Consider the following 24,945-nt stretch of genomic DNA (forward strand, 5'->3'; position numbering starts at 1 on the left):
AAAAGTTCTACATCAAATTTGAAAATTACTTTTCAACAAATATGTGTTAAAAAGATTTGTTTTGAAAAAAACAAAGGGATGTAATTAGTTTATCACAAACTAGAAAACATATTTAAAATTTTTAAATAAATTTCAGATCAAATTTGATGAATTTCGTATATATCCAAAAATTTAAACCTAAATAATATTTAGTTTTAGTTCTTAATTTTCCAGTGAAACTATGTATGGATTTAATCATACTTTTTTTACAATAAAAAATAATAAGTTTTACTTTTAAAGTTGGTCATTAAATGATTCGATCGCTTGTATATTAGTATAAGTTATTTTTTTGATATAAAAATCTATTGGGTAGGTAGCACATATGTATAGGAGGGGTAATATAATTATTTTAAAATATTTAACAGTCAACTAATGGTCAACCAACGGAGATGGGTATAGAGAGGATCAAAATGAAAACTCGGGGGTATATAAAGGATGAGGTAAAATTCAGGGGTGTTGAAGGGATTGATCAATTTTTAGGGGTATATAGGGAATTTTCTCTTATAAATTTGCTAATTTTGAAATATGTCATTGCTATTTAACTAATTGTAAGGATGCCATTATTATTTTAGAACTATTTTAGATAAGCCAGTTTTGGACCAAAATGCTCTTTGCACATACGAAGGACAAAGTGTAAGCACATTAGCAATATGATCTAATTTTTTTAAAAAAATACACCAAAAAGTATAGAGTGGCATATTTCGAATAGTTCTAAAATTATAATGACATCCTTACCATTTAGTTAAATAGTAATAGTATATTTTAAAACTAACAAATTTATAATGGCATGATCTAATTAACCCGATTTTTACCGGCTGGTGTCACTTTTTCTTTACAGCTTTATTATTTTACTGAGGGTGGCATAAGTTTGACCACGGACGCTGCTCCATGCACGAGGACAAATCACCTGCCAGTGGGCCCACTTAGCAGCCACGAGCAAAAGGACATTCCAGTCACGCTTCCCAGCTTCAGGCAAATAAACCAAACATTTGGTTTTCGTGTCAATCATTTGAGCATCTGTTTTATTTGAAAATTTTAAAAAATTAAAAAAAATAGTCACGTATAGAGTACTATTTTTGATTTATCATCTAATAAAAACAAAAATATTAATCATAAAATTTTTGAATAAGATAAAGAGTCAAATATTATAGGTAAAAAGCGAAAGATTGATTTATTTTGGAATTGTCCTATAGGTAGACCGACGCACACTGACACGTGGAGCCCACGACCGCTCACGTGACCTGACACCAGCGGCGGTGGCAGAACGGTGCATGCAACGGCTCGCTCCCCAAACACACATTGAAGAACACATAAATTTTCACCGGTTAAAATTTTCTCCAGAAAAATTACGCAGGTTAAATCTTTGATTTAAAAGGACTAGAAGAAGAACCTCTATATATATAATACTTTTTTTTTCATAAAATACCCTTGGAAGTTTAAAAAATTGTGACTGGATCCATAATCAATCCATAACGAGAAAAGAGCAAGGTTTAATACTCTTCTCTCCGTCACAAAGTAAATCAATAGTATTAAGTTTAAACATTGCTCCAAATTTTGTTTAATTCATGTTTCTTTTTCAACATAAAACAAGGAGTTTTATACCTTTACCACTTCTTAACTATCTACTCATCAATATTACTTCAAGTATTTTGGTCTTTTCCTAATCCGTTGAATTGGGATATTTAGGAATGCGTTTATTTTACTACTCCACCGATGCAGTACAATTCAATTCTACTAGGATGATCAAACGGATCAGATTGAGTTCAACCGTGCACTGATTAGATGAATCTGAACCTGACATCTCATCTCTTTGATTAAAGGCAAATTGCATAATGTTCCGTTCTTTCGCTTATCTCACAAAATACAAATAATCGAAGCCCGTTTTGTCATATTTTTGTATATAATGGCAAATTATCGAATCCCTCCTCGTCTCCTCGACCAGCAGCACCTGATGCTGATGACAATACAGAGATGTTGAACTGATAGTTGATGAGCAGTTTGGGCACATCATGGCTGAACTGATTGCTGTTATTTTCATCCTATGAGATATAAAATCCACAAATGCATCATCTCTGCACCTGAAGGCTCACAACTTGCAACCCCAGGGCAGAACAGAATTGGACATGAGAGAACGAGAGAACTGAGCAAATCATGTACACGCGAAGAAGCGATGGAGATTGCAGAGATGCTTCATTGCTGGCTTCTCTATGTGATTGTGGCGCCTTCCTTCTCCCTAATAAAACGGCCCTGCAGTGCAGTGATGCAAGAAATGTAACCATGTAAGGACTAAGGAGTAGCAGCTGGTGAATGCAATCCAAGATGCAGTCTCTAGCTGTCTGGCAAGTTTCAGTTCATGAATCACACACTTGTTTAACTTGTTCGTTTGCCACGCACTGTTATATCGATGGACAAAAATTTACATGAGAGTGGTTCAGCTAGAAAGCAAAGCCATAAAGTGCATTTTGATGATTTCTGGTTCAGAAAGTAAGTTCAATGGTATGTATGATCCAATGGCTTTGTTCAGGGGCAAATAAAGTGTGCCTAAAGTGTACTACCTTCTGATTCTCTCATTCCCATAACAATTTACAAACAACTGAAGCTCTATTAAGGAACTTCTGGTAAAAAAGAACCAGGGATTTCTCATAGGAGCTAGATCAACAAGGGTATTCTGCAATGCAATTTTTCAGGCAATTGAAATGACTAGCTGGCCTGGCGAAAAATTGAAATGACCAGCCTATACAATAAGGTCTGGAGTCCACAGTTCAGCAGTTTGCATCTACTAAGGAGTAAAGTCTAATCCCATCATCTCCAAGTTAACTATTTTTCAAATTACTGGTCCCTACTCCAGTTTCATGGTTACATTGCTAAATTCAGTATCAACCAATCCCTGAAGACTATAAGCCGAATTCAACCTGTTAGACTAATTGATTTTGAATGATAAGGCTGTGGTGTCATACCACAGCCAAGATGATAAGATGAATCATCTGCAGTAAAAAGCTTAAGTCTTTTATGTTTTCTGGGCCTGGAGACAATTACTGGTGAATCAATAAATGAGCAAATCCAGTTCAGTTCAGAGATAGAATTCTCTGAAAACTTCTGAAGCATGCAGCAAACTAGTCCGGGACTTCAGGTTCAGAAATGTGTTTCATTACCTTCAAGCGCGGCCGCTTGACGGCATTGAGCCGGCGAACCTCGTACCGGATCCGCTTCGCGAACAGCCGCCCCTGCCGCTTCTCCTTGTACCGCCTCACCTTCTCCGCTCTCGCCGCCGTCCCGGCCACGCTCCATGCGCCCGCCGCCGTCGGCTCAGCCTCAGACGACGGCCCCACCTCCACGAACACCTGCACGACACGAGCATGCGCCGCCGGTGTCACCACGGCGTGTCCAAGAACTGTACGGACAGTGGCAAGGGGCGGTGCTTACGGAGTCGAGCTCCAGCTCCGCTGCGCCGTGGCCCGCGCCTGTGGTGGCGGCGGCGGCGACGGCGCCACCGATGTAGAGCGACCCGCGGCCCGCCCAGGCGGCGAGGATCTCCTCGTGGTCGAGCTTCAGCAGCAGCGACCTTGCCGCGCCGCCTTCGCTGGAGGCGCCCGTGCTCGCCGCCGAGGAGCACGAGGACGAAGTAGTGGTCGTCCCGCTCGGGGAGGAGCTACTACAGTACACCCACCGCTCCCGGCCTCGGAGCGCGCGGCGCGCCAGGTCGTCCTCCTCGCCGGGGAACTCATCCGTCCCGCCACCGGAAACATCCTGCGAGGCGGATGACGACTCGCTGCCCCCAGCGGAGGCGCCGAGGATGTCGATGAGCGACGGCGCCGCCGCGAACAGCGTGGACGGCTCAGGATTCAGCGCAAACACCTCCATCTGCCGCTTCTCCTGCTCCTCCTCCTTCTCTTCCTCACGTCCATCTCCACCCTCCTCCGGCGACGACGGCGTCTCCTCCTTCGGCACCACCTCCACCTCCACCTCCGGCAACCGCACCGCCTCCAAATCCTCCTCCACCTTAATCAAGTGGCGGCTAAGGCTAAGATACTTGGTCTTCCTCTTGGCCTTCGCCCTCGCCCCCCGTCGAGCCTTCCGGCGGCGGCCACGGCCACCTCCGCCGCTGGCCATCCCGCTCGCAGCAAATAGCACAAAACCGCAGGGGCCTGGGTGCAAGAAAAGCGCGGGAGAAGCAGGGCGAAGCTCTGTTTGGAGGGAAAGCGAGGGGATCTCGCGGGAGCGGGGGAGCAAAAGGGTGGCGCTTTTCCATGATCCCGTGCCGACGTGGCGGCCGCGGGGGTGACGTGGCGGCGCGGCATTGGGCGGCCGGATTGCGGTGTCGCCTTCGCGCCGTATTGGATGATGGAAGAAGAGGGAGAGGGAGGGGTTAATGGGCATCACGGGGGTTTTGTGATGGATTAGGGTGGATGTTCACGTCACCGCCATTGGATCTGTACTGCCAATCAGCCACGCCTATTTTAATCGCTGTTTTCTTTTGTGTTATTACGAATGAATAAGATTTTTCATGAGTTTATATCGTTAGACACTTTTCTTTATCAATTACTTATCGTAAAGTTTACTGTAGGACAAATTTGCTTGACACCAAAAAAATATGGTATTTACAATAACACTATAATTTTTTGGATTTACTGAATGGCAATAAAAAGTAACACTAATTAGCATTTGAACACAACAACTCATTAAAATATATACGCTCAACTAAGAAGTGAGAATATACGTTGAATATCTATTTTGCTACTTTCTTCTTTCTCTCTTTCTAAACATTGTTATTTTCGACCTAGAACCAGCTAAATGTCTTCACGCTCACTGTCTAGCCAATCAACCCTATGGACAGGGCTATCTTAAGGTGCAACTCTGCCTTGTGTGCTCCTCCATCTAATCCACTGGCTCCTATAGATGATCGTCATATGCTGCCATGGGGATTACATGTCACACCATGCTACCATAGAGGCATTCATTAGCAAAGGCTTTTACTGCATCTCCTTCATCCTGGCCTACATCTATTGATCGACCATGTCGTCCAAAATGGTTGGCTATAGAAGTGTTTTGGTCTGGTTCATGTGGGGCACCTCACCGACTCTAGAAACACTACTTGCGATTCGCTGGCGTTATATAGTTGAAAGGCACAATGCATCTAGCCACATGCACAACTTGCTCTCTAATAAGATGATCCAACTTCTAGCTCTAACCCAATAGAGCATCCGTCTCACGTCTTCATCATCTAACGTAAAGTAATCTTTGGACTGTTTGAGGTGCAACATGTTTATCACTGACATCAGGATAGCATCTAGATGTGCCACATGAGCAAACTATGCTAGCTTCCTTGCCTCCACCAATGCCTCCATGATGCTCCTCAATAGTACATCCATACCATAATAGTCACGATAGACCTAAGAGCTAGCTAGAGCTCCCACACAACCATCTTGGTGTTGAAGAAAGGAGGAAGGAGAAGATGGCAACATAGACATTTAATGTGCTTTTCTCTCTTCATAATTGAGTGAATATTATATTTTAATGGTTGCGGCTTTCAATAGCAATTACCATGTTTTTCTGTGAAATCTAGAAAAGTAAAAAAAATTAACATGCCTATAAGCAAAGACCACGATTGGTCAGTGTCATACATCAGATTATAATATACTACTATTGTTTATGTAACTTAATGATGACATTGATCGATAAGTGGTGGCTTTAGTTCAATTAAAATCAATTCATTATGTTGAAAACAAATAATGAATAAGTTGGCACATGTCCATAAATCATGAGGGCCAATTTAGAACCCACGAAGACTTTGAATTATTTGATATTTATACTATCTATTTAATGATATACCAATAAATAATTACTACAAAGTTAAAATTTTGCTCTGAAACTTGCACAGGTAACACTTGTCCACTAGAAATCCAAAAGCCACGTATTTAATTTATTTCATTACCGAAATTTAGTAAGGTTGAAAGCGACGACAAACTAATTAGCGTACTTGTCCCAAATGTTTCACCCAACCTCTCCAAATCATGGCTCTTCTTCTCTGTCTCCCCTGTGCTCTTGGTAGATGCTATACAGTATACTTGTGAAGATGTATCTATGATGCAAAACGTGCAAATGCTGACGTTGTGGACCCTCCCGGCCGACACATCACGGCGCATATGTGATGTGATCTGCACTGCACAGTCCAGTACATAGGGCAGACACGGCCATCCGATGGTCAAAAGGATATGATACACAAAAAAACAAGCTATAGCAGTAGTTTACTCTGCTATTGATTAAAATGTTTTACAAGTCAAAATGTCTTACATTTAGGGGGCAGCAAACGAGTAAAATTTTTATATACGTATTCTTAACAATATAAAAACTGAAAAATAAACTAACCTTAAAATCAACTTCAAATTTATTTATTGTTAAAAATTTAATTTTTGGTTTATAAGTATAAACAAAAGCGAAAGATGAGATATTTATATGCCAAAATTTAAATTTCTAATCTTAAATTTGGAGTTAATTTTAAGGTTTTTATTAAAGTTTATTTTTTGGTATTAGCTTTTAAATCACTAAAAATACATATATATATATATAAACAATTTATTCACAAATTATTTTTCATTTTTTCTACAAAGAATCCAAGGAATCTCTCCTCTACTGGAGTATTTTTTTTAAACCGAGGCGGAAATGTTCCGCTTTTATATTAAGAAGAAGAGAATTGACCCAGTTTATAGGTAAACCGGGCCCGAAATCCTTACAAATACACGGTTAATTAAGAAGAACCGGCAAAATCTCCACACGGAAGACACGAGGCCTACTACACAACCAACCACAACAGCGAAGCCCAACATAGGATGCCTCAGCCGCGCTAAACACAAGGCGACACAAACGGCTCCAACCTTGCAAAAGAGGTGTTATCGTTACCGAGTTAGCCATCCAAGCGAACCAGCAGCGCCGACTTCACAGCTGCAACGACATTGTTGCCAGCATGCCAACCAAGCAAATAGCAGCTTCAACAACCTACAAAAAAACATCAGCCAAGTCACCAAAGAGCCACACCAAAGAGCCACTTCCTTCACTCAGCGAGCACTCCACTGGAGTATTGATTTTTACGGTTCAACCCTTCGCAGATTCCCACCCAGTGAGACCGAGACAGAGGGAGGAAAACGGAGGACCGAGAAAACGAGACGCATCTTGGCGTGTGACGATGCATTCGCGCGCGATCCACAGCAAACAGTCAAAAGCCTCAATGGCATTCCGTGCTTTCACCTTGACTGCCTCAACCACAGTAAATTTTGCTTTGCATTTTTTCCCGTTGCAGTTCCTCTGTATTGAAAGGTTCTACTACCCACTACCCTGTTTCGTATTGCAATTCATGGGATTTCTAAATTATAGAAATAGAAAAAAATATAGAAATATAATATGAATGCATGTATAAACATATAAGATTGAGAAACACAGGAATTTTCTCTCTAGCATTGTGAAAATGAGATTGGAATGGATTCTTTTTTTCCTATGTTTTTCTCTCAATAGTGGAGAGATAGGAAATTTTTCTATATTTTTCCTTAGGTGCATTCATTTGAAACAAACGTCGCTATAGTATACAGTTCACAAGATTTTATACTCCTATACGTTTCCTTTGCCAATCCTTTAAAACGAATAGGCCATAAGATTTTTTTAGTATTGTTTAAATTCATCAATTGATGAATGTATATAATTTATATTTATGTCTATATTCTTAGCATCCATGTGAATCTAGACAAATCTAAAAAGTCTTACATTGTGAAAGAGAGAGTATTTAATATCAGATTTGACTCATCCTATATGGCAATATTCTTAGAATGGATAAAATCTTATCTTACAAGTGATTGCTACATCTAATTCAATATTAATTGAAAGCTAACATATAAAATACACTCCCTCTAATACACTGGCCCGATATACTAAAAAAGATTATATATTCAGTACTCTCGTTATTATAATAAAACTACCTATATCATTGTTGCGAATCTTTTAAAAATTGTAGTTTTGCACTACCATAACTTAACTACGTGGTTAAATTTTGTTAAAGCTGTATCCGTGTTATAATGTAGTTTTATGATTTTGTAAGGATATTTTCTATCTCCTAAGCTAACCAATAATTTAAGTAACTCTTTTACTTATATATTGAATCACTTTTCTTTTCACAAATAATATGAAACTATTCAACATCGTGTTTTTCGCTAAATACAATCATATCTTGTCTGTATCACATCTATGCGATGAGGACAGTTGATCTAGATTGAATCCACGCTCAATACACCTGTATAATTTGTATCTAACACAACGTTTGTGCGAGCTATTTCTAATAATAAACCATAAGAAAATAAAACGTAGCAACTCAAACTAATATATCAATAAAACTTGTACATCTATTTTTAGTGGTTTAAAGGCCCGTGTTGAAAATTCGATTAAAATTCAACAACCCTTGAAATCAATTCTTTTAGAAAATTCAAATTATTAGTTACATGTGGCAAGCTACATTCAAATCATTAGTTACATCTGCCAAGCTAACAAACAGAGACGAGTCCATGGATGGGATTTATTTCAGCATGATATTATAGTATAAATTTTTTTAGCATTGAATAGACTTAATAATTTTTTTAGTGACTAGACTTAATTCATTCATGTACATGATTTATTTATATATATATATATATGTCTATATTCGTTTCGTTAGTATATATATGAATTTTGGTAAGGTCGCATCGTCAACCGGAGAGAGTATAAACTTAGCATTTGGCCAAGTGCAGAGTGGTGTGCATGTGTGTTCATCTACATGGGAGCTGAGGAATCACAAAAACTAACAAGAAATAGGAAACTAATAGATCGAGGAACAATTAAAAGAAGAAGAAGAAGAAGAGCTGTACTGAATTTTGTTCAGGGGAAGAGAGGATTAGGAAGAGAATTAAGGTAGGTACACCACATTCCACGTCACTACCACCACTCCTCACCACCCTCCTCAAACCACACCACGTACGATCGAGAATCAGTCGGAGCGCATGCGGTTGAGCTGGTTGAGCGCCGGCTGGAGGATGTTGTAGAGCACCCAGGCGATGGCCGGCGCCACCACGATCAGCAGGAGCAGGCCGCGGTTGTCCCCCTCCGCCGCCGCCTCGGCCGCCAGCTTCGCCACCTCCTGCGCCGCGGACGCCTCGGGGGCGAAGGTGGCGGCGGCGGCGGCGCCGAGGCCGAGGCCGGCGACGAGCACCTGCTCCGACCGCATGCGGTTCAGCTGGTTCAGCGCCGGCTGGGTGATGTTGTAGAGCACCCACGCGATGGCCGGCGCGATGGGCAGCAGCAGCGCGAGGCCGCGGTTGTCGTCGGCCGCCACGTCCGCGATCTGCTGCGCCGCCACCGCGGCGTCCGTCGACGCCAGCGCCGAGAAGAACGCCCCCGCCATCGCCGCGGCCACCGGCGCCGACGACGCCGACAGGCCCTTCTTGGCCAGGCTCTTGAGCGAGACGCTCGGCACCCTGGCGCTCCCGGACGGCGGCGAGGAGGACCGCGCCACGATCTTGGCCGGCTTAAGCATGGCCATCGCAGCTACGGTGGTCGCCATTGACGCCTTCCTCTTCTTCCTCCTCCTCTCCGAGCTCTAGCTCACCTTGCAGCTGCAGCTATGACCGGTGCAGCTCGACGCCGGCGTGTGTGCGTGCAGCTTCTTGGGTCGGGTGGATGCAATTCTGAGCGTGAGCGTGATGTCGTCGCTGCGTTTCTTTCTACGACGGCGGATGCGGCTTATCTGCATCGACGATGGAAGGAGGCGAGTGTGTGCTCCAGGTTTGCAGCCTTATCTCGCGCCCCGCGACGCCATTGGCTGCGGACCAACCCCGTGTGGGTCTCACGCGCTGACGTGGCGGTCAGGCTGGTGAAATGGGGAAATCTTGGAAGCCTTGGGCCTGGCCATGCTTAGATGGCAAAGAGGAAGGGTTACATCGAATGTTGAAAAAAGTTTTCGGACACGAATGAAAAATGAATTTATGTAAACCGCGGGGACGAATTTTTTGAGCCTAATTAAGCTGTCATTAGCACATGTTAGTACTGTAGCACTTATGACTAATCATGGAGTAATTAGGCTTAAAAGATTCGTCTCAGGATTTCTGTGCAATTAGTTTTTTTTCTTCTATGCTTAATGCTCTATTTAAATGTCCAAACTTCACTGTGATGTTTTTGGATAAACTTTTTGGAACTAAACATGCCTCGAATCTTCTAGGCTGCTCTAGAATGTCCCATCATCTGGCATCAGCAACGTTCTATTCTATAGAGGTGCTCCCTCACTTAAAAAGAATCAATTTTTGGAATTTATATCTAGCAATTTATTTACTATAGAAGGGAAAGAGTATAGATTATTAAGACCATTTTAGGGGAGCCTAAATTGGATAGCGAGAGAGCTCTAGCTAACCAATTTTCCATTTTATGGAGCTAGAATTCACCAAACAGTTTAGCTTCACCTAAAATTAGAGTGGAACAGACCGAACCGAACCTAAAATTAGACTGAAACAGACCGAACTATTTTGAAAAGATAAACTAGAAAAATATAGGATGGTTCGCGGTATTGCTCCACAGTTGGAATTTAACAGTTTTGCTCAAATCTACCATCCTATTTCGCTTCAATTTACTTAAGAGTCCTCGTCGTTTGGTTTTTTTCTAAAAAAAGCTAAAGGTTATAATCACAAATGAAAAATAATTTAGAAACAAAAATCACTGTAACTAACCGATGATTTAACCATCGCATATCTGGGGAGGACAATACGGCGAGTGCTTCTGATTTCCGGCGTATATTCAACATTTCAATATTAAATATCCACGAATTACTTCATGCATAAACCGCACGATATAATGGAATGGACGGTGCACAACAAACCGAATTAGATACAGCACAAAAGTAAAAAATATGGTAGCAATTATTCACTCCCTAAATGCTTCCTCCACCTGATGGAAATGTGAGTCATCAGATTAGAGGGAGGGGAATCCTGCGTTTCAGCAAATTATTTTGTCAGGGAAGGAACTACGGAGGAAGAAACCAAAGACAGGCTGATTACAAATTTTTCAACAGAGTTCCATTTCATGGCAAGATCTGCTTGCAAACTCAGCCCTCGAGCTGCAGCTTCTTGAGTGTATCGATGTGTTTCGCTGGGTTCAGGCCCTTGGGGCAAGCATGGGTGCAGTTCTTGATGGTATGACAACGGTAGAGCTTGAACTCGTCATTGATGGAATCCAGGCGCTCCTTTGTGAACTGGTCACGGCTATCCTGTATCCACCTGCAACAGCGAATGGATGTTCATAGGGCAGAGCAATCACAAGGTATGGCATTACCAACAACATAAATCAACACATCACCAGACATCAGATCATGTTAAGATTTTTGCTTCATGATAAAACTAGAGCAGACAAACCAAACCTACCGTACCTTATATTCACTATAGAATCAAACACAATAACATCATTATGTATAGACAGCAACTATAGTGATATCCAAGCTACCAGAACATTCCTCAAATCTAATACAAAACCGTAGTTCACAACTGTGCACCAAATCAGGTAAAACTGGGCAATATAAAGCCAAATGTGAAGTATAATATGGCACAGCCAAATCAAACACTATGATGCTAACAAGTTTTATTTTCTCCCTTATTTTTGCAGTTAACAATTTAACAGGCAGTGCAGCTGAGCTCAATTGACATCCAAGGTATTCATCTAGAAGGCCAAAGGAAAAGTTGTTAAACAAAAAAACATCAACAAACAAGTGACGTCAAACAGATCATGCCATGAACTCAGCAGGAAAAGTAATGAAATGTTGCTGAATCCAGCACAAACAACAGATAATCAAGTCTATGTGCTGTGAATTGTGAAGCATTGCAAATTGAAATGATGGCCCAACAGGTTGAATGCTTTAACCAACAAAATTCCATATGTAAAACACACCGTTTAATTCAGATCAGATATAACAAGCTAGAGTGCATGGCACAGGAGTTTGCAAGAATGTGCTATTAACTTTCTACCATACATAGGCATAGAAATAACATTTAGAATTGAATACAAGTAACCCAAAGCTAAACAAATTAAACTACACACTGTGAGACAGTTATTCACTAAGTATAGCTGAACCTGCAAACTGTAATGAATCTACAAATAAACTGTAAAATGTAAAGGTAAATTCATGACTGTGCACAACTTGATGGTCAAGGATCTTCAGCAATCAAGAATACCATATCATCGGGGAGTAAAAAAGGGGCGTTCCAAGCCTTTTAACTTCATAAATGCTCAATAGGCAGACAAACAGTACAGTACACTGGTTCAACTAAATAATTGAAAAGAGCGCCACACTGGCTACTGGTCAAAAGATTGAAAAGTAGTTTCAGGTATCAAACACTGAAAAACTGCATCAAGGCAAACTTATTATGCTGGACTACTGCAGAGCTAGTGCTTTGATCTATTGGTTTGTTAGCATCTACCAAGACGCTTTCTTCACACCCAACAATTCACCCTTATTAGCCAATGACCGGAACACAATACGAGACATGCGGAATTTCTTGTAAACAGCGCGCGAGCGGCCTGTGAAGATACAGCGGTTTCTAAGGCGTGTCATGGAGCTATTTCTTGGCAACTTGGACAGCTTATAGCGAAACTGGTCCCGCATATCTGCTGGAAGATCAGGGTCCCTACAAACAGCCTTATAAAGCTTCCCTTTCAGTTCATGTTTTGCTGCGAGCAATCTACGTTTGTGATCCAGCAAGTTTCTCTTCTCCGACACCCCATGATATCCTCGAGCTTGGATGTGCATGAACATGTTGGGTTTTGGTTTGATTAGCGTCCCCAACAGCGGAAGCCTAAAAAGGGTGAATGTGTCATGGACTTAGCAACATCCTAAAGCTTACAGCAAAAACAATAATCATATTAGACAACGATCATTCAATTTAAGGGAAATAAGTGCCAAAGGGATGCACCACATAAATCTGTAGCATCACAGATTTGGTAAATCAACAGCCACTAAACGCTAGCAAAGGTGGAAACTACTGAAAGAGGCAGCAGTCAAGCACTACTACAGACAATCTATCCAAATAAGAGTTTAACCACATTATGGCTTTCAATCTCATTAGGAATCAGCCACTACTAAAACTAGTATAGAAATAATTTCCTATTTTGATACCAAATTTCTATTTTGATACCAAATTTGTGATGAAAAAGGGCATAATACTTATGTGTTCTGTCAGCAAATGCTTCGAATGTGTCTGATCTGTCTAAAACTAGAAAACAGCAGCAGCCCTTTAACAAGTTTCATTATCGCAGTGTATTCACTAACAGTCAAGTAGCTGCCAAACAAACATACGATCCTACAAAAGAGGATCGAACGGTTCATGAATACATAAAACAGCTGAACAATCACACGAAAAGAAAACATTTGCACACAAGCAACACTTACACAAATACAGGCACCCAAGTCAAACAAGTCTATGCATCACTCCACAACCATTTCGCAATCACCATCACCCGATCAATCACATGCCAATCAATTAGCAAGCAGATCCATCACATCAACAGACAAGCTTCACATCACCATAGAATGGAGGCAGGGAAGGGGCGGTATACCTATTGGCGTGGAGCAGCGCGGCGGGGCCGAGGTACTCCTCGGGGTTCCACCAGTAGGACGGGCAGGAGGTGGAGCAGCAGGCGCAGAGGATGCACTCGTACATGCCGTCGAGCTTGGCGCGGTCGGCCTTGGTCTGGGGGATCTCCTTCCCGGGCTGCGGCGGCGAGTCCTTGCGCTTGAGCCACGGCTCGACGCTCTTGTACTGGCTGTAGAAGTTGGTCATGTCGACGACGAGGTCCTTGATGACGAACATGTGGGGCAGCGGCGAGATCGTGGATGCCGAGGAGGCGGAGGAGATCTTGGTGAGGCAGGCGAGGCCGTTGTCGCCGTCGATGTTCATGGCGCAGCTGCCGCAGATCCCCTCGCGGCAGCTGCGGCGGAAGGTGAGCGAGGGGTCCTGCTCGTTCTTGATCTTGAGCAGCACGTCGAGCACCATCGGCCCGCAGTCGGAGAGGTCCACCTTGTAGTCCTTCAGCTGCGGCTTCGTCGACGGCGAGTCGGGATCCCACCTGTAGATCGAGAACGTCTTGGTGTTCGCCCTCGACGGCGGCGGCGGCGCGGGGGACGACGAGTGGGGCTTGGACGCGACGAGGCGGGAGGAGAGCGCCGGCGAGAGGAGGGCGCGCGCCGCCGGCGAGCGGCGGAGCAGGGCGACGGCGGCCATCGCGGCGGATTTGGGGTTTCACCTTCTCTCTCTCTGCTTTTTCTCTCTCCTCTTCAATTGGGTCAGAGGGCGTGTGCCCGGCTCAGGAGGAACTGGCTATATATAGTCCGGCACGTTGTAGGGTCTCTGACATGTGGGGCCAGGGCAGGAGGAGGGAATGGAATGGCGGTGCGCTAGGGTTGGGGAGGGTGAGAGGATGACATGTGGGCCCGGGGGTGTTGGGCCGTTCTGTGGATCGGAGGGTGGAGATGTGGACAAGTTATGGGCCGCTTGGTGGAAGACGAAGGAAACTTGTTTAAGCCACCGTTCGAATGAGAGACTTAGTCTTAGTTCACTTGAGGTTATCAAATTCTTAACCATATTATGTCAAAGCATAAGGAAATCTTGACATATTCTTTTCAAGTTATTTACATGTGAAGACATAGTATAGTGGAAATAAAATTTGCTATAATTGTGGCTATAACCAAACAGCTACCATGTTAGTTAAAGTTGTCTAAAGTTATGTACGGTAAACTGTGACAAAGTGTGGCTAGCAACAAAACACCTCCTAGGTGTTAATCATCCCAAAGTTAGAAAATAGATTAATTTGATTTTTAAGAATACCTCTCTGTATATCTTTTTTTTAAAGTGAGTTTGTAAAATCATGCTTAGGGAGAATCGATTAAGTACCTTCTCTGATTTTTAATGTGTTCTCATATATTTTTTTAAATTTTCTTCTAGATATGCAAATTTACAGGTCATACCTAAAATTCCTTTAATAATAAATTAAATCAAAATAAAATAATTAACAATTAATAAAAAATTCAAATATGATAAATAGTCAAACGAAGATCTAACAACACTTTAAACATTAAGAACAGGGAGATTAACTCTAACTAGAAGCCAAAACGAACGCCGCCTGAGGAAAATGTTCTTTCCAAAGAGGAATGTTAGTTTGGATCGGATTTGTTAAGACAGGTTATTTTTCATTTTGGTTTGTTTCTGTTTTGACTCTGATCTCATTGTTGCATCTGCATACTAGTGAGTTTTGGTTTGTTTCTTTTCTGACTGTGATGTCATGCCGCATATAATGGGGGAATACTCTAGACAGTTCAAGAAATAGAAATAATGTATTTTTTTCCTTAAGTTACTTGAAATTATATGCTAGCATCATAACATGGTCGTGTTAAAAAATTCTTTCACAAGCCTTTTTTCCTATATCAAGAGATTGTTTACACCCTGACCAAATGATGAAGTACCCATCAAGTGGGCTTTGGGGCCTTATATCAGAGCCCATATCGCTCTATTCCACCGTAGGCTTCTGGCCCACAAAAGGCCCATATGTTTTACAAGGCCATTTTCTTTTTCATATCCTTACAGCATTACTGCAGGAGTAAAATATTCTTGTATGTATTCAACACATTCAAAACGAAAGAAAGGTTATATTAGGGGTGATTGTTTGGTTATTTCATGGAAAAAAGCCAAACAACATATTTGTAAATGAAAAAAATTATGAATAAAAGTTTTATACACGTATACTTAGCGATCTAAAACCAAGACTGGAAAGTAAACTTCGGTGAAAAAACCTCAAAATCAACTCTAAATTTAAGATTGAAAATTTAAATTTTGGATAAGTTTAAGCGAAAATATGAGTGATTGTTTAGGTACCCTCTTTGATTTATGTCCTTCTAAAAGGATTCAGATTGCCCAATGAGAGATCTTGTGGTAGGGGTCCATCCATTACACTGAAATGAAATCTTTCTCCGGTGTCTAGTACCAGTGTGTACTACAATAAGACAGGCAAAATCAAGTACTACAACCCCATTGCCATTGAAGAGGGTTTTACTCTCATGATCCTTTTGGTTTCATCTCCTACACACCATGAAGAGAGATCCTGTCCCAGCAATGGGCGCACTGTATCTGCAGTAATATCACTTCATTGACTAGTAGCCTAGTGCAGGAGTACCTTCCATTGCCAGCTTAAATGAGATCTGGCTAGCCAGCCAGAGCTGTGATACTGGTACTGGTAGCAGCAGCAGCAGAGTACTCTCACGTTAGGGTTCATGGACATGCTCATTCAGTATAGCAGCCAAGGGAGAATTTTTCTGAAGATTTTCGCCATTACAGCCCACACAATCTCATGGACAGGGCAGGCAGGGTGAGATGCTGCAACAGAAGCATAGAAATGAGCCGTCTTGTCTGCCTTCTACGGCTCATTGCAGCATGTGCAGTGCAGCTCTTTTTACACCAAGAAGAAGAAGAGGAGGAACAGTGGCTGTTAATCTTTTACTACTCTATCCGTTTTGACGTTGTTAACTTTTTTATATACGTCGTACTATTTGTCTTATTCAATTTTTTTAAAAAATATATAAACATATATATATCCATAAAAGTATATTTAAAAATAAATGAAATGATATAAAAATAATTAATAATTATATAAATTTTTTAAATAAAACAAATGGTCAAACGTATATAAAAAGTCAACGACGTCAAATATTTAAATACGGAGGGAGTATATAGTACTGTTCTTCTTCTTCTTTTTTACTGCATTGTTCTGCAATTAGAACAACTGTACAGGAGGTATGTTATAAACTTCTTTATTGTTGTGTCCATGTGGGTGTCGAATGATGATTAGAATAAGCTAAACCAGGTGAGTAAACAAATATATCTACCTAGCATAATTATGAGAACCTTTTCAACGTTGGGCAGAGCTCTGTTTGCTGGCCTCTACTGTCGTAGCTTCGGTGTCAGCTAAACCAAGAGGTCAAACTAATTAAGGTCGAATCTTTTCAGACGAGACGACCTACTGCTATCACCGCAAGCTACACTGTTTGTCTTACCCATAGATTTTTCTCTACAAATTATGAGATCTACTGATTTTATTAGAGTTTAGGACACTTAGACTAATTCTCAAACTGTTGTTTGGCTGTTTGTTAGCCATAGAATGATATAGACATTTTTACTGAGGATATAAATCCTCAGTTACAAATGCCAAAAATGGACAAAAAATTAAAACGAGTTGGACATGTTTTGAGGGGGAAAAAACCACTGTTGCTTCCACGGATTAGCTCAGTTGGTTAGAATTCTTCGTCTCAATCTTTTCACTTCTATATATGCTTATAAGCTAAAAATTAAATCTTTAACCTTAAATTTAACCTTAAATTTAAAGTTGATTTTGGTTTTCTCATCGAATTTTATTTTTCAGTCTTGGATTTTAGGAGTAGATCGGTAAGAAAAATTTTATTCATAAATTATTTTTTTATTTGCAAAGATGTCCATCCTTACCGTGGAACTCGTGAGATTATAGACTTGATAAGAGTAATCGTGTTAGATTATAATTATTCTTTTAATCAACCATCTTAGTATACGTTGTCATAATCTTTGGATGTGCATATTTTCTTAAAAAATGATTGCAATAGACTGGAGACTGATAAAATTGTGCCTTTAAAAAAATTGCCACAGACTAGAGAAGGAAGGATGCATGCATGATACTGGAGTAAACACGATGGATCATCCTTGGCCTATCCGAGTTAGGAGGCTAGGAATAAAGCGACAACCGCATGGTTGAGTTGATTGGATTCGAAGACTGTGCCATGCAATGTTGGACCATTGATCAATCACTAAACAATCATTAGAAAAATAACCAAACAAGTCGCCGGAGCCAACTAATCTTGGTCCCCCCCTGTGGATCATTTCTACCGAATCCTCATTAAAAGAAGAGATGCAAATTATGGTGTTGGAGTCGATTCCCTGCTCAGAAAAAAAACCCACATCGGCTGCTTTTATATTGGTGAAATAGGTATAAGAAAATTCAGAACACATTCTTTGTTTCTTGACAGTGTTGTTATGAAAATGTACAGCGCAGAATTTGCATATGTCATATTGTGAAAAGCAATTGCAATTTACTTCTAGATATTTTGAATACAATCAGAAAAATATTCTTAAACGAACTCACCCTCTTACAGAGATATTAGTCATAGCATTTAAAATCTATCCATAAAATTTAATGGCTAAATGCACCCGTTTGTAATTGGAGTCTAAAAAAAAATAGAATCAAGAGTAACAAATAGTTACTGTGGAGGAAGAGAGTAATTCATACAAACTCTTATTGCTAGTACAACACCTAAACATATTAAGTCCAACTTTAGAACAAATACAAATAATGAAACAAAAAATTTCATACTCACATTAAAAAATCATGGACCAGCCCAAATGATATATATAACTTTATGTAACACGCGCACCCTTGAATTTTAAACGATAGCCATTTATTCCTCACTCGAAAATAAAATCTATCACATTCGTTGTATTACGATAGCATTCTCTGAGATAAATCACTCATATATAGCGACTTTTGAACTTAGCAATTATAAAATTATCGCTGGTCAAAATTTTAAGAGCCTATAATTAATATCTTACCATAAGGGTAAAAGAATATTTATGTCCAGGACAACTGATTGAGTCAAAAAGTTAGATCGCTCACCAGGTACACGACAATAGTACTATATCTTTTAGCCCTCTTGCTGCCAAAATTTCCATGGCATGGGAACAAAAAATACTTCCTTCGTTCAAATATATAAGAGTAAGTATAGAGAAAAATAATCAGCATATCCCTTATTCAACAAGTATTGGTTGAAATAAGCATGGTTGAGCGGTATGATGGGATGAGTACAATTTTCAATGAAAATAATAGAAGTGCGAAGTGATAATTAGTACTATAAAATATCTTATATTTAAAAATAAGATAAACCACTAAAATCTCTTATAGATTTGACCAGGCGGGCATTTGACCAGGCGGAGTAAGATGGTGTTTTCTATGCGGATGAAATAAGAAAGGTTATTTGTTATAGCTATTTAATAGTATAAACAATAAAATTTAACCACAACAAAATAAAATATCTACTTTAGAAATGTGATGAACTTCTATATATATTTTTAAAAACTACACCTCTTTGGCACACAAATAGTTTATTTAATGATATAAATGATGAAATTAAATTGTATAAATTTGAGATATAAAGACTTTTTTTATAAAGAAATATGTTACTAGTTTGAAAAACATACGTACAAAAGTCAAGAATTAAAAGAAATAATCTTAAGTAAGAAACACAGTTGTCTTTAACTTAGGCCATGTTTAGTCCTCAAAACTTTTCCCAAAGGTATCATATCGAATCTTTAGACATTTAAATAGAGTATTAAATATACATGAACATTAAAACTAATTACACAGTTATGGAACAAATTATGAGACGAATCTTTTAAGCCTAATTAGTACATGATTAGCCATAAGTGTTACAATAACCAATATGTAGTAATGACGAATTAATTAGACTCAAAAATTCGCCTCGCAGTTTTCAGGTGGAATCTAAAATTTATTTTTTCCATTCGTGTCCAAAACCCTTTTCAACGTCCGATCAAACATTTGATGTGACTCTTTTAAAAAAATTTTTTGACAACTAAACGAGATCTTAAAAAATAAACGTGCAAACGCCGAGAAAAGAATATCATAATACCATATCAACAGGTGTCAATAGAGAGGAAAAAAAACTGCAGTAAGAAAAAACAAAGAGGCAGCAGCAGCGGTGGGGTCACGGGGCCTCGCGCACACAACGCAACAGTAAATCTGACGCCACCCTCTCCTCCCAAACGTCCCTACCCACGCAACAGAAATCTCACTGACAGCTGGGGCCCGGTCCCACGTGTCATCCGCGTTTTGCCAGCACCGCGCACCCGCTGCCCCTCCCGCCCGTTACGACTCGGGGCGCCGCGGTAAAAAGACGGGAACGCCCCTCGCCGTTGCCGCCTATTTACGTCGCCCGGTGCCATCGCCGGCGGCACGGCGTACGAGGCCGCCCCCCCCCCCCCGTCCTCCCGCCTCCGCCACCGCGGCGTCCCCGCGGAGTCAGCCTGCCCTTCGCCTTCGCACGTATTCACGGCCCTGCCACTCCCCCCGGCTTCTTCTCTCACTTCGCTGCACTGCCACTGGTGCGGCTGCTTCTCTTTCCACTCCGGGAGAGCCTGTCTCCGTGCCGTGCTCGCGCTATTAATGCGGTGGTGAAAGAAGGGAGCGGCGCGGCGGTGGAGGTGGAGGTGCAGACGGGGGGTGGGGCGGTGGGACTGTGGGAGTGGGCGTACTGGCGTGGTGCGGAAAAGCCGCGGCTTTTTTTTGTCCTGCGTCGTCGTCGTCGTCTTCGTCGCCGGGAGGTGTGCTGCTTCCGTTCCCTAATCCCCATCTTCCGCTTCGGTTCTTTGCTCGGCGGTGGCGTTTGTTTGTCCTTTCTCTTGGATCCTTCTCTTCGGTCTGCGTGCATCGTCTAGAGCTGCGAAAATGTCTCCAATTTTTTCCCTTTTGTTTTTTTCTGCGTGTGTTCCCTGGGGTGGATTGAATTCATCTGCGGGGGATTATTTCCCCCTTTCGTGAGGCTGTTGCACTGCGAGATCGTTCGGTATGAAATTATGGGCTCGAAATTCTCCATTTTTTTGGTTTTCTTTTCTGTTCTTGGGTGCATTTTTGCATTTGGGTTTTATGCCTCTCCCTGGCAAGTTGCAAGGTTTTTCTATGGCTGGTTGCATCCAGGCGCCCGATTGACTTCCATCTGCAATTCGTTTTGCTCCGCCTATCTCGGCAAGTTGGTTGCATGGCAATGCTGGTTAGGTGAAACCGCAGGGAGCGGTTGTTTCTGCAGATTTTGCGTTGATGGTCTCTGGCCCTCTGCTCCTTGCATACAAGATCGAAAAAAAAGATGATTTTTCTGGGGAGATTTTGCGTCATGTTTCAGACTGTGTGGACTGTGCAATGCATCGTTTGACTGCGCCTTTTGCATTGAGGACTAAATTGTTTTTCTCTATATTTATCTGCATCGCAGCAGTGTTCAGCTGGCGTGGCTCAGAATCTCAGCGAGGTTACAGCACTGACAGCACTCTAGTTCATTGGGAGGTTACAAGATGATTGAGGGGAGGAGGCATTCGGTGGACATTCCGATTTCGAGGGCCCTGTTGGCCGTGATGAGGTCCAGATCTCTGAGGGACCCTGAGACCAACTCGCTGGCCAAGTTCTCGGCCAAGAAGACCATCTGGGAGGGCTGTTCTCTCGAGGAAGACGACCTGGAGGGGAGCAATTATGGCAGGCATAGTTTTAGTTACAACATGTATGATCATCTCCAGAGGAGAAGGGAGGAATTTGGGGAGAGCGCAAGGTCCGGCCGGCTGGCGAACTCGCCAATCAACATCATCAAGGCCAATGCGAGAGTGAAGGCGGCGCTTCATAACCAGAACTGCTCCTCGGTGATTTCAGGGATGTCAAGGGCAACAAGGGACAGAGCATCCTCTTTGATGATCGAAGGAGAGCAATTAGGTCGGAGGGAGGGAGCTACATTTCAGGAAAGCGCGAGAAGTTTGCTTCAAAAGTACCGGCCCAAGGTCTTCTCCGAGCTGGCTGGACAAAATGTTGTTGCTCAGTCTCTTTCAAGCGCTGTTTTGAAAGGAAAACTTGCTCCTATCTATCTCTTCCATGGTCCGCATGGCATAGGCAAGACATCTGCGGCTAGAATATTTGCAGCGTCACTGAATTGCCACTCTCCAGGTCAGAACCAACCTTGTGGGCACTGCGAGGAGTGCTTGGCCATATTCTCAGGAAACAGTAACAGTGTGATAGAGGTTGATGCTTCCAAACTGGATTGCAAATCTAGAGTTGCTGCCTTGCTCAGGAATGCCTGTGAAGTTCCTGCTTCTTCGCACTTCAAGGTTCTTATTGTAGATGATTGCCAACACATGGATAAGGAGGGATGGTACTCTGTCTACAGTAGCCTTGAAGGGATCCCTGACAGCTCAATCTTTGTGATGATCACATCTGACATTGACAAATTGCCAAGCAGTTCAGTTGGATGGTGCCAGAGCTACAGGTTTTGCAAGGTAGACGATGCAGAGATCACCCTCCGATTGAGTATGATTTGCATGAATGAAGGTATGGAGTTCGAAGCTGAAGCACTGGAGCTTATTGCTCGCAAGGCCAATGGTTCCATTCGAGATGCAGTTCAAATGCTTGACCAGCTTACTCTGCTAGGAAAAAGGATCAGCAAGTCAGTAACATATGATCTAGTAAGTTAATCACTTGAGTTTTCTAACATTGAAATAATACCACCAGAAATAAGTTTGCCTTGCTCCATGTTTGGTGACTGCACATTAACTCACTATGCTGTTTTTTCAGATAGGCGATGTCTCAGATGAGGAGTTGCTTGATCTTCTCAATTTGGCCTTTTCATCGGATGCTGCTACCATTGTCAGGAGGGCTAGGGAGCTTTTGAGTTCAAAGGTTGACCCCCTGCAGTTATTAGCTCAGCTTGCAAACCTTATCATGGATATTTTAGCTGGGAGGCACCAGTCTGATTCTTCGGAAGTCAGAAAAGTTACTGGTAAACATACATGTATGCCCCCTCCCTCCTAAGTGCAGTCTACATATTGAATAGCTGCAGATCTCTTCTTTCTAATGCCAAACTGTTTAAGCACTGTAATATGTTGTCGTTTCACGGAATCCTTATCTTGAAGATATTTTCAACCTTTAAGGCTCTAAACGGTTTACACTAAAGTGTTATTTACATATCATCTAATCTTATCTCGTAAATTCTCAGCTGCTGAAGTCGATGTGCACAAGCTTAGGAATGCACTGGAAATACTTTCTGAAACTGAAAAGCAATTGAAAACCACGAAGAACCAGTCTACATGGCTTACGGCAGCACTGTTACAGTTTAATATGAGAGAGCCCTACTGCCTAGATGATGCCGCAGTTTCAAGCATGTTCACAGAGAGTCAGACAGGTAAATATCATTCTCGGCTTCACAGGGTATTACATTACTGTCAGTTATCCTGTGCCCATGGGAGTTAAATTATTTCATGCAACTGTTGCCACCGAGTCACTTTCTCATGCTCAGCTCATTGAAAGCTATTTATTATGCAGATGATGGGGCTGCTATCTTGAAAGATGAAAGCTTAGATACTAGTTCTCACCTTTGCTATCAGAACAAAATTGGTTGTCTAGATATGAATTTAGGAGATCCAGATGTACTAGAGACTATATGGATTAAGGCTATTGAGAACTGCACATCTAAGCCACTTCATAGTCTGTTGAGAAAAGACGGGAAATTGTCATCCCTCTACACCACCCAAGGTAATCCATCTAACTGTGTGTTGGACCTTTTTTCTTCTGTTTTGTTTGGGAGGCAGATTCATTTGTCATTTTATCCATAATGAGAACATTTTCCTATTCCTATAGTCTTTATTTTGTGCTGATCCATCATACGTCTTTATTCAGCCAGTTGTTCATTGTTGCTTTTCAGAAAGCACATGTTTGTCTGAGCTTATGTATCATGTAGCAAACAGGTATATCTGCTGATAAGCTAGTGTTCTTGATGAGGTGGTTCATCGTTGTCGCTATCTTTTAGCGCATACCTTCCCTGTAGTCATTGCTGTTCAGCATTGGCCTCGAATCCAAACGGCATGCTAGATTGCTAGTAGCATCACTGCATGCCTGCACTGCAGAATTTTCAAGTCGAACTCATTCTATTTTATTTTGAGTTGCAGGTGTAGCAGTTGCTGAGCTGCAGTTCTGCCACCCTGAGGATGTACCTACAACAGAGAGCTTCTGGAAGCCACTTGTGGTTTCTCTGCAGAATTTGCTGAAGTGCAATGTGGATATCCGAATCAATCTTTCCCCAATCTCCGCCAGAAATGGAGTCGTATCCAAGAATTCATCAGTCAGCCTGGTCATGCAATCCAGGGAAGAGGATCAGGAGACGCAAAATCTGGTCTCGACAGGTTGCAGAACAGTAGCTTCATCAAGAAAAGAGTGTCCTTCTCCACTCGTGGGGCAACCGAAGGAGAAGCCGTCGCATATTCTGGGGTGCCTCCATGCTACCGATGGCGATCCGGTCGATGCCGAGTCAAGGATCTTGAGCTACCAGAAGATCTCAGTCATACCTGAAGCATCCACTCCAGGGAATGGTTCCTTCAAAGCTGGAGGGCACACACCAAAGGTTGACGAAGGCAGAGCTCGCCGAGGCTGTCTCTCCAAGATCCTACAGCGTGGTGCTCATGATCCTTACCAAAAGCCGCGATCTCACGATAAAAATGGAGCTTTGCCTCGCAAGGGACTATTCAAGTGCTGTTTCTGTAAGATCAGACCAGACTGCAAGACGAAAGCGGAAGAAACTGATGTGTTCCAAGGACACAGCAAGAACTGAAACAAGGTTGGTGGTGATGATTTTCATTTGGTTGAAGCTGACTACAAGTTGTCCATTCTTGTATACTGGTATGTTAGTTGAGCTCTGGGTTAGAATCACCTAAGTTTAGATCAAAGTATGTGAATCTGTTAACTGCATCTTTCTTGTGAGTTCTGACACAATAGGTGCGCATCACTGACACAATGTTGATGCCCAAAACTGGCTTAAAAATGTTCAAAACATTCCTGGTAGCTCAATGATTGACCATCAATTTGATCTCATTGTTTATCTAAGTAGTTAATCATTCAATCATGGTGCAAATCAACTGGAAAGATTAGATTACCCGTGCGTGTGCATCTCATCTGAGCTGCAATTCAGCAGCATACCGTGATCTTTTCTCAAGATGACGCTACGATCATCAAAGGAAATTGCTATGCGTA

The 24,945-nt window shown here is 41.9% G+C and overlaps 4 protein-coding genes across 7 annotated transcripts; 1 reads left to right on the forward strand and 3 right to left on the reverse strand.

Moving 5' to 3' along the window:
* Positions 1–1,737: 1,737 nt before the first annotated feature.
* LOC102721665 (zinc finger protein CONSTANS-LIKE 4) lies at positions 1,738–4,220 on the reverse strand. Its single transcript, XM_015840464.1, has 3 exons — positions 3,463–4,220; positions 3,192–3,380; positions 1,738–2,286 (listed from the first exon to the last, which is right to left on the reverse strand). The coding sequence occupies exons 1-3, from the start codon at positions 4,147–4,149 to the stop codon at positions 2,245–2,247; spliced, it is 918 nt and encodes a 305-aa protein (XP_015695950.1). The 5' UTR covers positions 4,150–4,220; the 3' UTR covers positions 1,738–2,244.
* A 4,635-nt stretch (positions 4,221–8,855) lies between these two features.
* On the reverse strand, positions 8,856–9,813 carry LOC121055156 (photosystem II core complex proteins psbY, chloroplastic). The gene has a single exon (XM_040526829.1). The coding sequence runs from the start codon at positions 9,611–9,613 to the stop codon at positions 9,041–9,043; it is 573 nt and encodes a 190-aa protein (XP_040382763.1). The 5' UTR covers positions 9,614–9,813; the 3' UTR covers positions 8,856–9,040.
* A 1,009-nt stretch (positions 9,814–10,822) lies between these two features.
* LOC102721947 (succinate dehydrogenase [ubiquinone] iron-sulfur subunit 1, mitochondrial) lies at positions 10,823–14,384 on the reverse strand. 2 transcript variants are annotated; one of them, XM_006659009.2, is made up of 2 exons: positions 13,645–14,384; positions 10,823–11,315 (listed from the first exon to the last, which is right to left on the reverse strand). In XM_006659009.2, the coding sequence occupies exons 1-2, from the start codon at positions 14,307–14,309 to the stop codon at positions 11,144–11,146; spliced, it is 837 nt and encodes a 278-aa protein (XP_006659072.1). In that variant the 5' UTR covers positions 14,310–14,384; the 3' UTR covers positions 10,823–11,143. The 2 variants fall into 2 exon arrangements, with proteins under 2 accessions (XP_006659072.1, XP_006659071.1); XM_006659008.2 differs by lacking the exon at positions 10,823–11,315 and adding an exon at positions 12,291–12,884 and having other exon boundaries at positions 13,645–14,378.
* Positions 14,385–20,357: 5,973 nt separating this feature from the next.
* Positions 20,358–24,663, forward strand: LOC102722600 (protein STICHEL-like 2). 3 transcript variants are annotated; one of them, XM_040526544.1, is made up of 6 exons: positions 20,358–20,495; positions 21,158–22,388; positions 22,498–22,714; positions 22,919–23,104; positions 23,245–23,454; positions 23,868–24,663. In XM_040526544.1, the coding sequence occupies exons 2-6, from the start codon at positions 21,237–21,239 to the stop codon at positions 24,524–24,526; spliced, it is 2,424 nt and encodes an 807-aa protein (XP_040382478.1). In that variant the 5' UTR covers positions 20,358–20,495; positions 21,158–21,236; the 3' UTR covers positions 24,527–24,663. The 3 variants fall into 3 exon arrangements, with proteins under 3 accessions (XP_040382478.1, XP_006659074.1, XP_015695746.1); XM_006659011.3 differs by having other exon boundaries at positions 21,161–22,388; XM_015840260.2 differs by having other exon boundaries at positions 21,161–22,388; positions 22,498–22,702.
* Positions 24,664–24,945: the final 282 nt, after the last annotated feature.

The sequence above is a fragment of the Oryza brachyantha genome, chromosome 8, assembly GCF_000231095.2.
Source record: "Oryza brachyantha chromosome 8, ObraRS2, whole genome shotgun sequence".
Taxonomy (NCBI): Eukaryota; Viridiplantae; Streptophyta; class Magnoliopsida; order Poales; family Poaceae; genus Oryza; species Oryza brachyantha.